This window comes from Macaca thibetana, chromosome 17 (assembly GCF_024542745.1).
Source record: "Macaca thibetana thibetana isolate TM-01 chromosome 17, ASM2454274v1, whole genome shotgun sequence".
Classification (NCBI taxonomy): domain Eukaryota; kingdom Metazoa; phylum Chordata; class Mammalia; order Primates; family Cercopithecidae; genus Macaca; species Macaca thibetana.
This window is the reverse complement of record NC_065594.1, coordinates 30,531,387-30,544,714: the sequence shown is the minus strand read 5'-3', so window position 1 is coordinate 30,544,714 and position 13,328 is coordinate 30,531,387. Positions and strand designations below refer to the sequence as shown.

The 13,328-nt window shown below is 45.6% G+C and overlaps 2 protein-coding genes across 3 annotated transcripts in view; one reads left to right on the top strand and one right to left on the bottom strand.

The window, feature by feature from the left end:
• The window catches only part of LOC126940470 (peptidyl-prolyl cis-trans isomerase NIMA-interacting 4-like), a 1,058,238-nt gene that overhangs the window by 102,232 nt on the left and 942,678 nt on the right, over window positions 1-13,328 (bottom strand). The window lies entirely within an intron of this gene.
• ATP7B (ATPase copper transporting beta) overlaps window positions 172-13,328 on the top strand; it is a 207,371-nt gene continuing 194,214 nt past the window's right edge. Inside the window, exons 1-2 of one of the 2 annotated variants that reach the window (XM_050766257.1) lie at window positions 172-290; window positions 894-998. In XM_050766257.1, the coding sequence (XP_050622214.1) occupies window positions 948-998 (51 nt within the window). In that variant the 5' untranslated portion in view covers window positions 172-290; window positions 894-947. The other variant, XM_050766258.1, reaches the window with a different exon arrangement.

The window sequence follows — 13,328 nt, the reverse complement described above, 5'->3', positions numbered from 1 at the left end:
AATTGGTTGCTGGTAGCCGCTTCCCACGGCCTTCCAGCCAATAGAATATGCCGAGACGTAGACTAGTGTTCGGCCTGGCGCACACGGCACCCGCCCCCTTGGGCGGGACAGCAGCGGGGGTTGGGCTCAGGAGGGCGTGGCCTGTGATTGACAGCCGTCGCTCCTTCCCTTGCCCCTCTCCCCAACTGGAAGCCCCCGCCTGGGCGCCTGCGCCCCCCTCTGCGGCCCAGACCCCGTCGCCCGTTGGAGGCCATTGGCTGGCCTTTGCGCACCGCGGATCGATTTTCCAGGTGCGGAGTTCACTGTCGCCGCGGTTGCTTCCTTCGGGACCCGCGGCGCCCGGCAGTCAGTCGCAGAGTCCGAGGAGGGGGCAGCGCAGAGCGGACCCGACGTGGCGCCACCCGGCACCTTCCCCGCAGACGGTGGGTGAGCCTTGGGAGCTGCGTCTGCGGCCCGGCTCTGCGCCGCTCACCTGCCCTCCCCCTCCCGCACACGCCTGGGATCCCAGTACAGTGTCGGAGCGCACCAGCGCGAGGTGACTGAGACTGCGGAGGAGGACGGGCCTCCGCCCTGCGGCGCCGGCACGGCAGAGGACACTTAGGCACCGGCGGGGCCGGCAGTTCCAGGGCGGGCACTCCCAGCCCCCTGGGGAGTGGGCGAGGGTCCGAGGCCCACTCTCTCCTCGCGCTCTCATCCGCACGCCCCCAGGTCGGGAGGACGGCGGCGCGCAACTTTTGAATCATCCGTGTGGCGAGGGCTGCAGCTTCCCCGGTCCCTAATTAAGGGGCGGTTCCCGGACCCCTCTTGGCATTAGAGCCGAGCCGCGCCGATGCCCTCGCGCTCCGCGCATCCCCTCCCCGGATTTTAACACCACACTGTCCTCTGCCGACCAGGTGACCTTTGGCTCTGAGCCGGATCAGAGAAGAATTCGGTGTCCGCGCGGGACGATGCCTGAGCAGGAGAGACAGATCACTGCCAGAGAGGGGGCCAGTCGGAAAGTGAGTTTTGTTACCCCGCTCCCGCGCAGCGAGCTCACTCCAACCAGGAGGACTTCCCTCCCCGTGTCCTACGCTTACTCGACCCCAGGGGGTGCGCAGGCAAGGCCGAGCCAGACCCCCAGCTCCAGGGGCGTCGTGGCGTGGGAGAAAAGGACACTTTAGAAAAAGCGTGCGGTCAACTGGTGTTTGGGAACGATGGAAAACCCCACACCTCAAAATGCATCTTTATGCTTTTAAGGGATCTGATGCTGGAGAGGTAAAGTGAGCATCGAGTTGCTGTGCTAGAGCCCTAATGGCTCAAAACGATGAAGTTAGTTACCTGGAGAAGTTACTCAGAGCCTGGTGCTTGGACCAGATATGGTATATCGAGGCCCTGGAACTTTTATAACTGTTTTAAGTTCATTTTAATTGTACAAGTAATACATTAAAACAACCTTTTAAAAATGCAAACAGCACAGAAATATTTTGCACGAAAAGCAGATCTATTTTTCAGTATTTTTCTATTCATGTACGTATGTCTTCATTTGGCAGATATTTATTGAGAACTATGTTTCAGGCACAATGTTGAAGAGTTGATACATGTATCTATATGTAATATGCACACACTCAAGAGAAATCTTTAGGTTTCGTTTGTGTGAGGTGTTAAAATTTTTGTTTTACCTAAATGAGATCACCGTATGTGTATTCTCTAACTTTTTTCAGTTTAACAATATATCTTAGAGATTGTTTCACTAGCTGTCTAATTCAGTGCAACCTCTGCACAGTTTGAACGCATCATAGTTTATTCATGGTTTCCTAGTGGTGGACATTCTGTTTGCTACTTTTTTCCCCTCTCTCTCTTAGAAGTGAACGTCTTTGTACATGATTTTTAATGCTGACGCTGTTTCTTTAGAATAGATACTTAGGCCTGGATTGCTGGACAGAACAGTAGGCTGTTTCTTTTCCACAGATTTCTGAAACTAATTCAGCAACATTGCTGGGTGCCGTTTAGTAGTGAATTCATCTAGGCTCCAGTGATACAGAAATGAAAACTAATGGATTAGTGGATGGACAGAGAGAGGCTGGTTGGTAGGTGGTTTGTACGGTATGATGACTATGCATTTGATAGGGGTATGAAGAAATATTGGGAGCGGTGGCTTGTGCAGCGGAGATTTCAACTTCCTACAATGTCCCCACCTAGAGAAAAAAATCCTGATCCTTCCAAATCAAGCTCAAGACCTGCCACCTCCTTGAAACGTTCTGTAACTGCTCCTGCCCATGTTGACCTGTCTTCTGGAATCCTCTGATAATAGCGTTGACCAACGTTATTGAGCTTACTGTGTGCTGGGCATTGCGTTAGGCACTCATATCCCTCTATGTGCACTCTTGTGTTTAATCCTCACAAAAACCCTTTGATGTAGATATTATATCTTGTTATCAACATTTATTCAACAAATATTTTTTTGAGTGCTATATGCCAGGCGTTTTAGACACTGGGGATTTAGGTAGCACCAAGACCTTGCCCTTATGAATTTACTTCCTAGTCGGAGATAGGAAAAAAAAGGGCGTAAACAAATATATAGTGTAGGAGTTAAGGGAAAACTTCTTCTGTGTCCCGTGAAGCATCACTGAAAAATCAGCTGACAGATGGCAGATTAATAGGAGAGAAGGCATACACATTTACTAACGTGCCGTGAGAGTCTTACAAAATACAATCTCAAAGGAAGGCAAGATGGTTGCCACTTTTATACTATCTTGAGGTTACAGAAAGAGTGGGGGCTCTAAGCTTGGCCAAAAACAGGTTGTGTTTGTAAATCAGGTTATAGGAGGGAGAGAAGAGGAGACCTGGCTAGCAAAGGTGGTCTTATGTAGATGAAACCTCACAGGTAGCAGCCCTCAGGGAGAAGAAATGTTTCAGACCTTGAAGGTGCCAAACTCAGCTGATCTCACCCAGATCCAGACAAGGAAGGGCCCTCTGAGAAAAACTGGCTGCATCAATGGAGATTCTCTACAGATGCTCATCTCCCTCACAGTAGGACTGCTTTTGTCTGTAGGCCCTCTGAACGGCCATCTCAAAATATTTCAAATAAGTCTATTTTGAGGTGAAATGTTTTGGTTTCCTTCAGTGGCTTTATTTCAGGTACTAGTTAGTACTGTGAAGAAAATAAAGCAGTTTGGGTCCAGGAGTTCAAGACCAACCTGGGCAGCATATCAAGACTTCGTTTCTACCAAAAAAAAAAAAAAAAAAAAAAAAAGCTGGGCATAGTGATGTGTGCCTGTTGAACTGACTACTCTGAAGGCTGAGGCAGGAGGATGGCTTGAGCCCAGGAGTTTGAGGCTGCAGTGAGCTGTGATCCTACCACTGCACTTCAGCCTGAGTGACAAAGCAAGATCCTGTCTACAAAAAAAAAAAAAAAAAAAAAAAGCAGAGTAAGGGAATGACTTGGGTGGAGAAGAAGATGCGGTTTTAAGTAGGTGGTCAGGGAATGATTTCTCTGGGAAGGTAGGATTTGAGTAGAGCCTTGAATGATTCAGATTTCGGAGAAGTATCCTAGGTTCAGAAACCATCTAGTGTGAGAGTCCTAAGGCAGTCGTGTGATAAGAAGAAATATATACTTGGTCTTGTCCCACGTTCCTGGTCCTGACGTAGAGCTTCTCAAACCATTGTAATTTCCTGAAGGAAGGTGATAAGAGCATCTGTTGTTATTCATAACAAATCTCTTTCACCCCTACCTGAGTTTCTGTTAATGAGAGGGCTCTTGATAGGTCCCTAGATAGCTTCAGGATGGAGGCTGATTGCCAGAAGAACCAACCATGTGATTAGGGGATTCGAGTGTTCAGCCCGGTACTCCAGCCTCTGGAGATTGTGCCAGTAACCAGTGGACAATGATCTCATCAGTCATGCCTGCAGAATAGAGCTTTCTTTAAATTTTTATTTATTTATATTTATTTATTTATTTTGAGATGTAGTCTCTGTCGCCAGGCTGGAGTGCAGTGGCGGGATCTCAGCTCACTGCAACCTATGCCTCCTGGGCTCAAGCGATTCTCCTGCCTCAGCTTCCTGAGTAGCAGGGCTTATAGGTGCCCACCACCACACCCAGCTAATTTTTGTATTTTTAGTAGAGACGGGATTTCACCATGTTGGCCAGGATGATCTCTATTTCTTGACCTCGTGATCCGCCCACCCAAAGTGTTGGGATTACAGGCGTGAGCCACTGCACCTGGCGTTTTTTTTTTTTTTAACCAGCGCAGTGGATCACAAATAGAGCTTTCTTAAAAATCCTAAATGATGGGTTTTGGAGAGCTTCCTGTTGGTGAACGCATCAAGGTGTTGGGAAGGTGGTGCCTGGAAAGGACATGGAAGCTCCTGGAAACCTCCATTCCCATATTTTGCCATATCTTTTCCATGTGGTGGTTTCTTAGCTGTATTTTTTATAATAAACTGGTGATAGTAAATAAAGTGCTTTCCTAAGTTCTGCGAGCTGCTCTAGCAAATTACCCAACCTGAGGAGGCAGTTGTAGGAAACTCCTGACTTCACAATTGGTCAGGAGTCCAGATGGCCCAGACCCGGCGACTGGCATGTGAAGTGTGGGCACTCTTGTGGGCCTGACCCTTACCTGTGGGGTCTGTGCTAACTCCAGATGGTTGGTGTCAGAATTGAATTGAATCGTAGGGCCCCCAGTTAGTGTCTGGAGAGTGAGCATTGGTTGGTGTGGGAAAAAACCCCACACATTTGGTGTCAGAAGTGTCATGAGTGGAAACAGTACAGAAGACATGATGTTAGTTTGGGGAACAATAAGAAAGCCAGAGTGGCTGGGGCAGACCTAGGATTGAGTCCTAGCCAGGCCTGCCTTGCTTTCTCAGTTATTTTTTATTGTCGAAACTTACTTGACACTTGGTCATACCACCTGGTATGATTATTTAATGAATATAACTTTTATTTGCAACTCTGTGCTTCTTGAAATGGGAACCGGGTTTGTACCCTTTAAAAAACCATTTCCCACAGCACATATAGGTGCACTACAGTTGTTCTTGAATGAGTGAATTCTCGACATGATTTCTCCACATTGTTTTATCTTCAGAGGCCTCTCTGTGGGGCAGCAGTGACCTGGTCATTCAGCCTTCAGTCCACAAACATTGTGGAGCACTTTCTGTGTGCCTGGTACTAGGCCAAGCAGGGGGAGGCAGAGATGAAGAGAGGTCAGCCCCTGTGCTGGATGCGTGCTGGGACAGAGCTGTCTACACAGTACAACACCCACAGAAGGGGTACAAAAATTCCTTCAGTGGGAAGTGGTGCTCCAGTGGGTCTTTCAGGAAGAGCAGGCGTTGACACATGGGAGCACGGAGAGAAGGGCGTTGACTAGGCACATGGGAGCACGGAGAGAAAGGCGTTGGAGGCAGAGACCAGCATGTGTAAAGGTCCAGAGGACTGGAAATGGAAAGAGGCAGTTAGGGGACTGTGAAGGGTGTGGCAAGGCTGGAAGAGTGGAAGGCTGGAAGGTCCGTGGAAGACCCTGTTTATCAGGCTAGAAGTTTGGACTTTACCCTACAGGATAACAGCCTAAGTCACTCCTGCAAGGGTGAACTGGGCAGGAAACTGCGGGAGACCAGCTAGAGACTGTTGGAAATGATCGTTCCCATCCAGACCAAAGGTGGCTGAAAAACCTGAAAAAGAACTGTAAGTTAGGTCTTCTACCCTTACTCTCTATGGAATTGTCTTCTTGGTAGAGAAACTAGGCTGTCTAAACTCAACTTTCCTGAATATTAGAGGCCAGTGGTCGTTTTAGCAGCAACAGAGTGCAGTTGGTAACTACAGAGCAGGGTAAAATAAACTAAGCAAGTGACAGAGATGGATTTTAAGTGCTTCTTTACCTGACATACATTTTCCTCTCAATGGGAGGGATGGAGATGGCCCAGTAACATGAACACTGCTCACTGATGTCATAGCACAGGTATCAAGGAAGTATCCATGTTCAGGTGACTTTAGTATCATTTTTATCTATAGGAGAAAATTGGAATCATTGCATAGTGATGAGTGTTGTTCTGAAATGTCATAGCCTTTTTTTTTCTTATATAGATTTTTCTTTTTTCTTTTTTTTTTTAGCTAAGTTAAAGGAGAAAATCTGAGCAGATCAAAGGTCAGTGAGATAGGGGGCAAAGCAGAGAATGACTTTTTTATTGCGATGTAACTAACATAGTAAATACAGCTTTTTTGATTTTTGTTTTTGTTTTTGTGTTGTGTTTTGTGTGTGTATTTTTTTTTTTTAGACAGAGTTTCGCTATGTCGCCTGGCTGGAGTGCAATGGCTTGATCTTGGCTCACTTCAACCTCTGCCTCCTGGGTTGAAGCAATTCTCCTGCTTCAGCCTCCCGAGTAGCTGGGATTACAGGATCCGCCCCCAAGCCTGGCTAATTTTTGTATTTTGAATAGAGACTGGGTTTCACCATGTTGGCCAGGCTGGTCTCGAACTCCTTACCTCAGGTGATCCGCCCTCCTTGGCCTACCAAAGTGCTGAGATTATGGACATAAGCCACCATGCCCGGCCACAAATACAACTTTTAAAACACTAGTAATTGTGAAATCTTTCATTTCTGAACATAGCAGCTTTGTTGGAGGCAGAAATTCAGGCAACCACATGGATGGTGCTGCTAGCAGTTTCTTGTTTCTAATCTCAGTTATGCCTTCTGATGCCTTTTACTTGTCCTTATCAACTTTGTGTGATTCTTGGCAAGCCTTTGCCATTTGGAGTGAGTCCTCTGCACAATTTCTGCTGTCCCTTATTTTCAACAGGTAACTTCACTTCTTACTCAAGGAAATTGACATCATTGAGTATGTTTTTCTTCAACTTTCTGCCTAGCTCTACCCACCTTCTCCCTCAATTTTTCTTTTCCTTTCCAACTTTTCTTTTTGTTTCAAGAGGTAGATTTGTTACATGGGTAAATTGCGTGTTGTGGGGGGTAGGTGTACAGATACCCCATAGGTAGTTTTTTAATCCTTACCCTCCTCCCACCCTCCACCCCCAAGTAGGCCCCAGTGTCTGTTGTTCTTTCTTAGTGTCCATGTGTACTCAGTGGTTAGCTCCCACTTCTAAGTGACAACATGCAGTATTTGGTTTTTGGTTCTGGTGTTAATTTGCTTAGGATAATGACCTCCAGCTCTATCCATGTTGCTGCAAAGGACATGATCTCATTCTTTTTTATGGCTATGTAGTATTCCATGGTGCATATGTATCACATTTTCTTTATCTGCTCTGCCTTTGATGCTCATCCAGGTTGATTCTGTTTTTGCTATTTTGTGGATAGTGTTGAAATGAGCATATGCATGCATTTGTCTTTATGGTAGAAAGATTTATATTCCCTTAGGTATACACTCAATAATGGGATTGTGGGGTCAAATGGTACTACTTTTTGTTTTTTGACAAGGTCTCACTCTGTCCCCTAGGCTCTGGAGTACAGTGGCATGATGACGGCTCACTGCAGCCTCAACCTCCTTGGGGTCAAGTGATCCTCCCATCTCAGCCTCCCAAGTAGCTGCAACTATAGTCACATGTCATCACGTCCAGCTAATTTTTTTTTTTTCTCTAGGGGACGGGTTTTGCCATGTTGCCCAGTTGGGCTGGTCTGAAACTCCTGGTCTCAAGCCATCTTCCCTCCTTGGCCTCCTAAAGCGCTGGGATTACAGGCAAGAGCCACTGTGCCTGGCCAAATGATAGTTCTATTTTTAAATTCTTTGAGAAATCTCCAGGTTGCTTTCCACAATAGCTGAACTAATTTACATTCCCAGCAGTTTTGTGTATGCATTTTCTTTTCTCCACCACCTTGCCAGCATCTGCTATTTTTGACTTTTTAGCAATAGTCATCCTGACTGGTGTGAGATGGTATCTCACTGTGGTTTTGATTTGCATTTCCCTGGTGATTTGTAATGTTGAGCATTTTTTCACATGCTTGTTGGCCACATGTATCGTGTATGTCTTTCTTTGAGAAGTGTCTATTTATGTCCTTTGCCCATTTTTCAATGGGTTCTTTTTTGCTTGTTGATTTGTTTAAGTTTGTTATAGATTCAGGATTTTAGACCTTTGTCTGATGCATATTTTGTAAATATTTTCTCCCCTTCTGTAGGTTGTCTGTTTATTCTATTCCAAATTTTATTTAGACCGACAACCTATGTTTGTCTCCTTATCTCTAGAATCGGAGGACAGGCCTGTCTTCTTTTTAAGGTCATCCCCTCTACCAGTGTCCTTGACGCCTTCCTCTCTGCTTGTTCTGGAGCCTACTGGTTATTGACCATGTCTTCTCTCCACTTTCCCCTTTTCTGCTGATTTCTCTCTTTCTGCCTGTGACACTGTGCAATTTGCTTTTCTTCTAAAATCTCTCCCATTACTTTGTTTCTGTCACTAGCTATTACACTATTTCTCTTCTCCCTTTTTCCCTCAGTTTCCTAGAAAGAATAGTCTGCACTTGCTTGTTTACAGAAAGTGCCTAGGAACCCCACCTGACTCACGAACAAGAGCGTGATCACCACCATGGCACCCTCCCAGCTGCTCCTTCCTTATCTTTTGGCATCACCCATAGGAGTGCCCACCACAGAGGTGACCACCATGCTCGATATTGTGTTCATTGTAACCCAGCTTTCTATTTTCTATTAAGCTTTGTTACATATATATGAATGCTTGAATAATATATTATTTAGTTTTCTTGCTTTCTGAGCCTCATAAATATGGTATTATAGTATGTTTAGTCTTAAAGGACCAGCTTTTCTAACTAGATATTGCATTTCTAAGATTCATGGCTGTGTTAAATGAGGTCGGGGGGTATACAGCACAGTTTATCCAGTTTCCTTGAAGAGTGCTTGGAGGTCTGTGGGTTTTTGCACTTTATGAGCAGCTCTGTTGTGAACATTTTTGTTTGTGTCTCCTGATACACAAAGGCAGTCTGTCCACTGCTTTTCCCATTGCCCTCTGGCTTTTCCTTCACTGCTGTCCTGAATCTTCTCTTGTTTAGGTTTCCATGAATACCAAAGGCAGGTCCTCCCCAGTTCTTATTTGAATGGCCTCTGCTATGGTTTGAGTGTTGTCATCCCATATTTCATGTTGAATGTTAATCCCCAGAGTAACAGTATTAAAAAGTGAATCCTATAGGAGGTGATTGAAGCCCTCATGAATGGGACTAGGTCCCCTTATGAAAGGTCTGGATGGAGGGAGTTTACCCCTTTTCACCTCTTCAGCCACATGAGGGAGGACACAATGTTTCTCTCCTCTGGAGGACACAAAAACATGGCTCCATTTTAAAACAGGGCAGCCCCCACCAGACACTGACTAACTCGCCAGAGCCTTAATCTTGGACTGTCCAGCCTCCAGAACTATGAGAAATAGAGTTGTATTGTTTATAACTACCTAGTCTGTGGTAGTTTGTTATAGAGGCATGCTGAGACCAGCTCAGTTGGGAGACCCTAACCCAGCAGCATTAGAAGAATTAAAGACACACACACAGAAATATAGAGATGTAAAGTGGGAAATCAGGGGTCTCACAGCCTTCAGAGCTGAGAGTTCCGAACAGAGATTTACCCACAAATTTATTAACAGCAAGCCAGTCATTAGCATTGTTTCTCTAGATATTCGATTAACTAAAAGTAAGGGATGGGCCGAAATAAAGGGGTGGGTCTGGCTAGTTATCTGCAGCAGGAACATGCCCTTTAGGCACAGGTGGCTCATGGTGTTGTTTGTGGTTTAAGAACATCTTTAAGCGGTTTTCTGCCCTGGGCGGGCCAGGTGTTCCTTGCCCTCATTCCAGTAAACCCATAACCTTCCAACGTGGGTGTTATGGCCGTCATGAACATGTCACAGTGCTGCAGAGATTTTGTTTATGGCCAGTTTTGGGGGGCCTGTTCCCAACAGAGGCACAAAAGGACTAAGATAGAAATTGGTACCAAGAAGTGGAGTGTTGCTATAACAGATCCCTGAAAACGGAGAGTTGGCTTTGGAACTGGGTAGGGGGCTGGAAGAGTTTGGAGGTACATGCTGGAAAAAGCCTAGATAGTATGAACTAAGCATTAAGGATTATTTTAGTGAGGGCCCAGAAGAACAGAGCTGTAGACAGAACCCGAATCATCTTAGAGGTTACTTAAGTGGTCATGATCAGAATGTTGGTGGAAGTATGGACAGCAAAGGTCATTTTGATGAGGTCTTAGATAGAAATGAGGAATATTTTATTGGTAACTAGAGAAAAGCCCATTCTGTTTTTATTTATAAAATGGCAGAGAACGTGGGTCAGTTGTGTCTGTGCCCTAATGCTTTGTGGAGGATAGATGATGAACTAGATGAAGAGTGATGAACTAGGATATTTGGTGGAAGAAATCTCTAAGCAGAGAGTGCGGGATGCTGCATGGCTTCTCTTAATTGCTTGTAAGAAAATGCAAGAAGAAAACAAATTAAAGACAAATTAAAATCAAAAGGGAAGCAGAACTTACAAAGATTTGGAAAATGTTCAGCCTGGCTAGATCATAAAGAATAAAAAGGCTGCTGGGAAGAATGACCTTAAAGGGATTTGGGAGGTCTTTGGGACTGCTACTCCTGTCACAGGCCCTGAGTGCCTGGACCACGAGGGCAGGAGGGAGAGGACCATGCCCCGCCAGTGGGGCCATGGGTCTAGTTGCCCAGGGCCACCTCGAATCTCTGCTTCCTGCATTCTGCAGTGCTCCTTGGCCACCCCAGCTGTGGCTCAGGTGTGGCTTGGGCTGCTGCTCTGGAAGGTGCAGGCTGTAAACCTTGGTGTCCATGTGGTGCTAACTGCAGCTGAGCAGAGTTCAAGAGCTGTAGAGTGTGGCTACTTTCATCTAGATTTCAGAGGATGTCTTGGAGGACCCAGGGCCCAGGCAGAAAACGTCTATGGGGAAGAGCTGTCACAGAGTGCCCCCACTAGGGCGGCACCATCAGAGTCATGAATTGGGCAGTGCCAGACTACACAGTTCAGGGCTCCATCTAGGGGGAATGAGGGAAAGACTATAAAGTGTTCAGGGAAGCAAAACAAAGAGAATAATTGATTGGTTAAAGTAGAAAGGCCTAGTTATAAGCTGTTGTGAGATTGGAGAAAAAATAAAAAATAAGGAATAAAAAAGACCCTAGTTAGAGTTTAGTTGGCGGTTCCTGATTGATGAAGTCTCTAGTTAGAGGTAGTTGATGGATTCTGCCTGGTTACGCTTAAGCTTTGTTTTACTGTTTGTATTGAGTTGGATTTGGTTTGCTTACATAGGAACCTGAAGTGCTGGAGTCTTCTCAGCCTAATTGCTTCCTGATTAATGATTTTTTAACACAAGTTAGGATGCAACTCCAGCTTCCTGATACCTCATGGCCTAAGACAGCTGTTGGGGCTGCAGCTGTGTATTTCAAGTTTGCACACCGCTGAAATAAGGGAAAGACAAGGATAATTCTGCTCTCTTTTTTTTTTTTTTTTTTTGAGACAGAGTCTTGCTCTGTCAGCCAGGCTGGAGTGCAGTGGCACGATCTCAGCTCACTGCAACCTCCCTCTCCTGGGCTCAGGCAGTTCTCCTGCCTCAGCCTCCCGAGTAGCTGGGTTTACAGGCATGTGCCACCACACCCGGCTAATTTTTATATATTTTTTTAGTAGAGATGGGGTTTCACCATGTTGGCCAGGCTGGTCTTGAACTCCTGACCTCAGGTAATCTGCCTGCCTCGGCCTCCCAAAGTGCTGGGATTACAGGCGTGAGCCACCACGCCCAGCCAGTCCCGCTGTCTTTTAAGGAGCCTGCTTAGGAGCCCTGACAAACAACTTTGCCTTATATTCCATTGGCTAGAACTTTGGCTGGTTTTCAACATCTTTTTTTTTTTTTTTTTTTGAGACGGAGTCTGGCTCTGTCGTCCGGGCTGGAGTGCAGTGGCCGGATCTCAGATCACTGCAAGCTCTGCCTCCCGGATTTACGCCATTCTCCTGCCTCAGCCTCCCGAGTAGCTGGGACTACAGGTGCCCGCCACCTTGCCCGGCTAGTTTTTTGTATTTTTTAGTAGAGACGGGGTTTCACCGTGTTAGCCAGGATGGTCTCGATCTCCTGACCTCGTGATCCGCCCGTCTCGGCCTCCCAAAGTGCTGGGATTACAGGCTTGAGCCACCGCGCCCGGCCAACATCTTAAAATGGAAAGATTTTACTGTATAAAACTCCAGCTATCCACCTTCTCTTGGAAGCTCTGGTGACACCAGGCCTTTTGACAACAGTTGGCTGGAGCTGAGGAACAGCTGCCTCCTCCAGGTGGGGCATGAGCTCCTCCTGTGGCTGCAAGCCCCACATGGCCTGTTCTGCTCATTTAAGTCACTGCCTACTTGTGACAGTACAGGCACACCTTTGCTTTATTGCCCTTTTGCAGATGCTGTATTTTTTTTTTTTTTTTTTTTTAACCCAGTTGAAGGTTTCTGGCAACCCTGCACTGAGCAAGTCTACTGATGCCATTTGTGTAACAGCATGTACTCACTTCATGCCACATTTTGGTAATTCTCACAATATTTCAGATTTTTCATTATTATTATATCTGTTATGGTGATCTGTGATTAGTGCTGTTTGATGCTACCATTATAATCATCTTGGGGCCCGTATAAGATGGCAAAGTTAATCTATAAATGTGTGCATTCTGACTGCTGCACTGACTCCCAGCAGTTCCTGTCTCTGTCTCTCCCTCCCTCTCAGGTCTCCCTGTTTCCTAAGACACAACAGTATTAAAATTAGGCCAATTAATAACCCTACAATGGATTCTAAGTGTTCAAGTGAAAGAGTCCACTCCCTTTAAATCAAAAGCTAGAAATGATTAAGCTTAGTGAGGAAGGCTTGTCAAAAGCTGAGATAGGCTGAAACCTAGGACTCTGGTGCCAAACAGTTAGCAAAGTTGTGAATGCAACGGTAAAGTCCTTGAAGGAAAGTAAGTACTACTCCAGTGAACACATGAATGATAAGAAAGCAAAACAGCCTTACTGCTGATATGGAAAAAGTTTTAGTGATTTGGATGTAAGATCAAACCAGACACAACATTCTCTTAAGCCAAAGCCTCGTCCAGAGCACGGTCCTCAACATTGAAGCAAGGCCTTCTACTAGCAGAAAGACCATGACTTACTGACAGCTCAGTTGATTGTTAGCATTTTTTTGCCATAACATATTTTAAAATTAAGGTATATGTATTTTTTTAGACATAATGCTATTGCATACTTAATAGACTATAGTATAAACATAACGTTTATATGCACAAGGAAACCAAAACCTTTGTGTCACTCACATTATTAGGATATTTGCTTTATTGTGATGATCTAGAACCAAACCCATGATATATCTGAGAGATCCCTGTATTTGAGCTT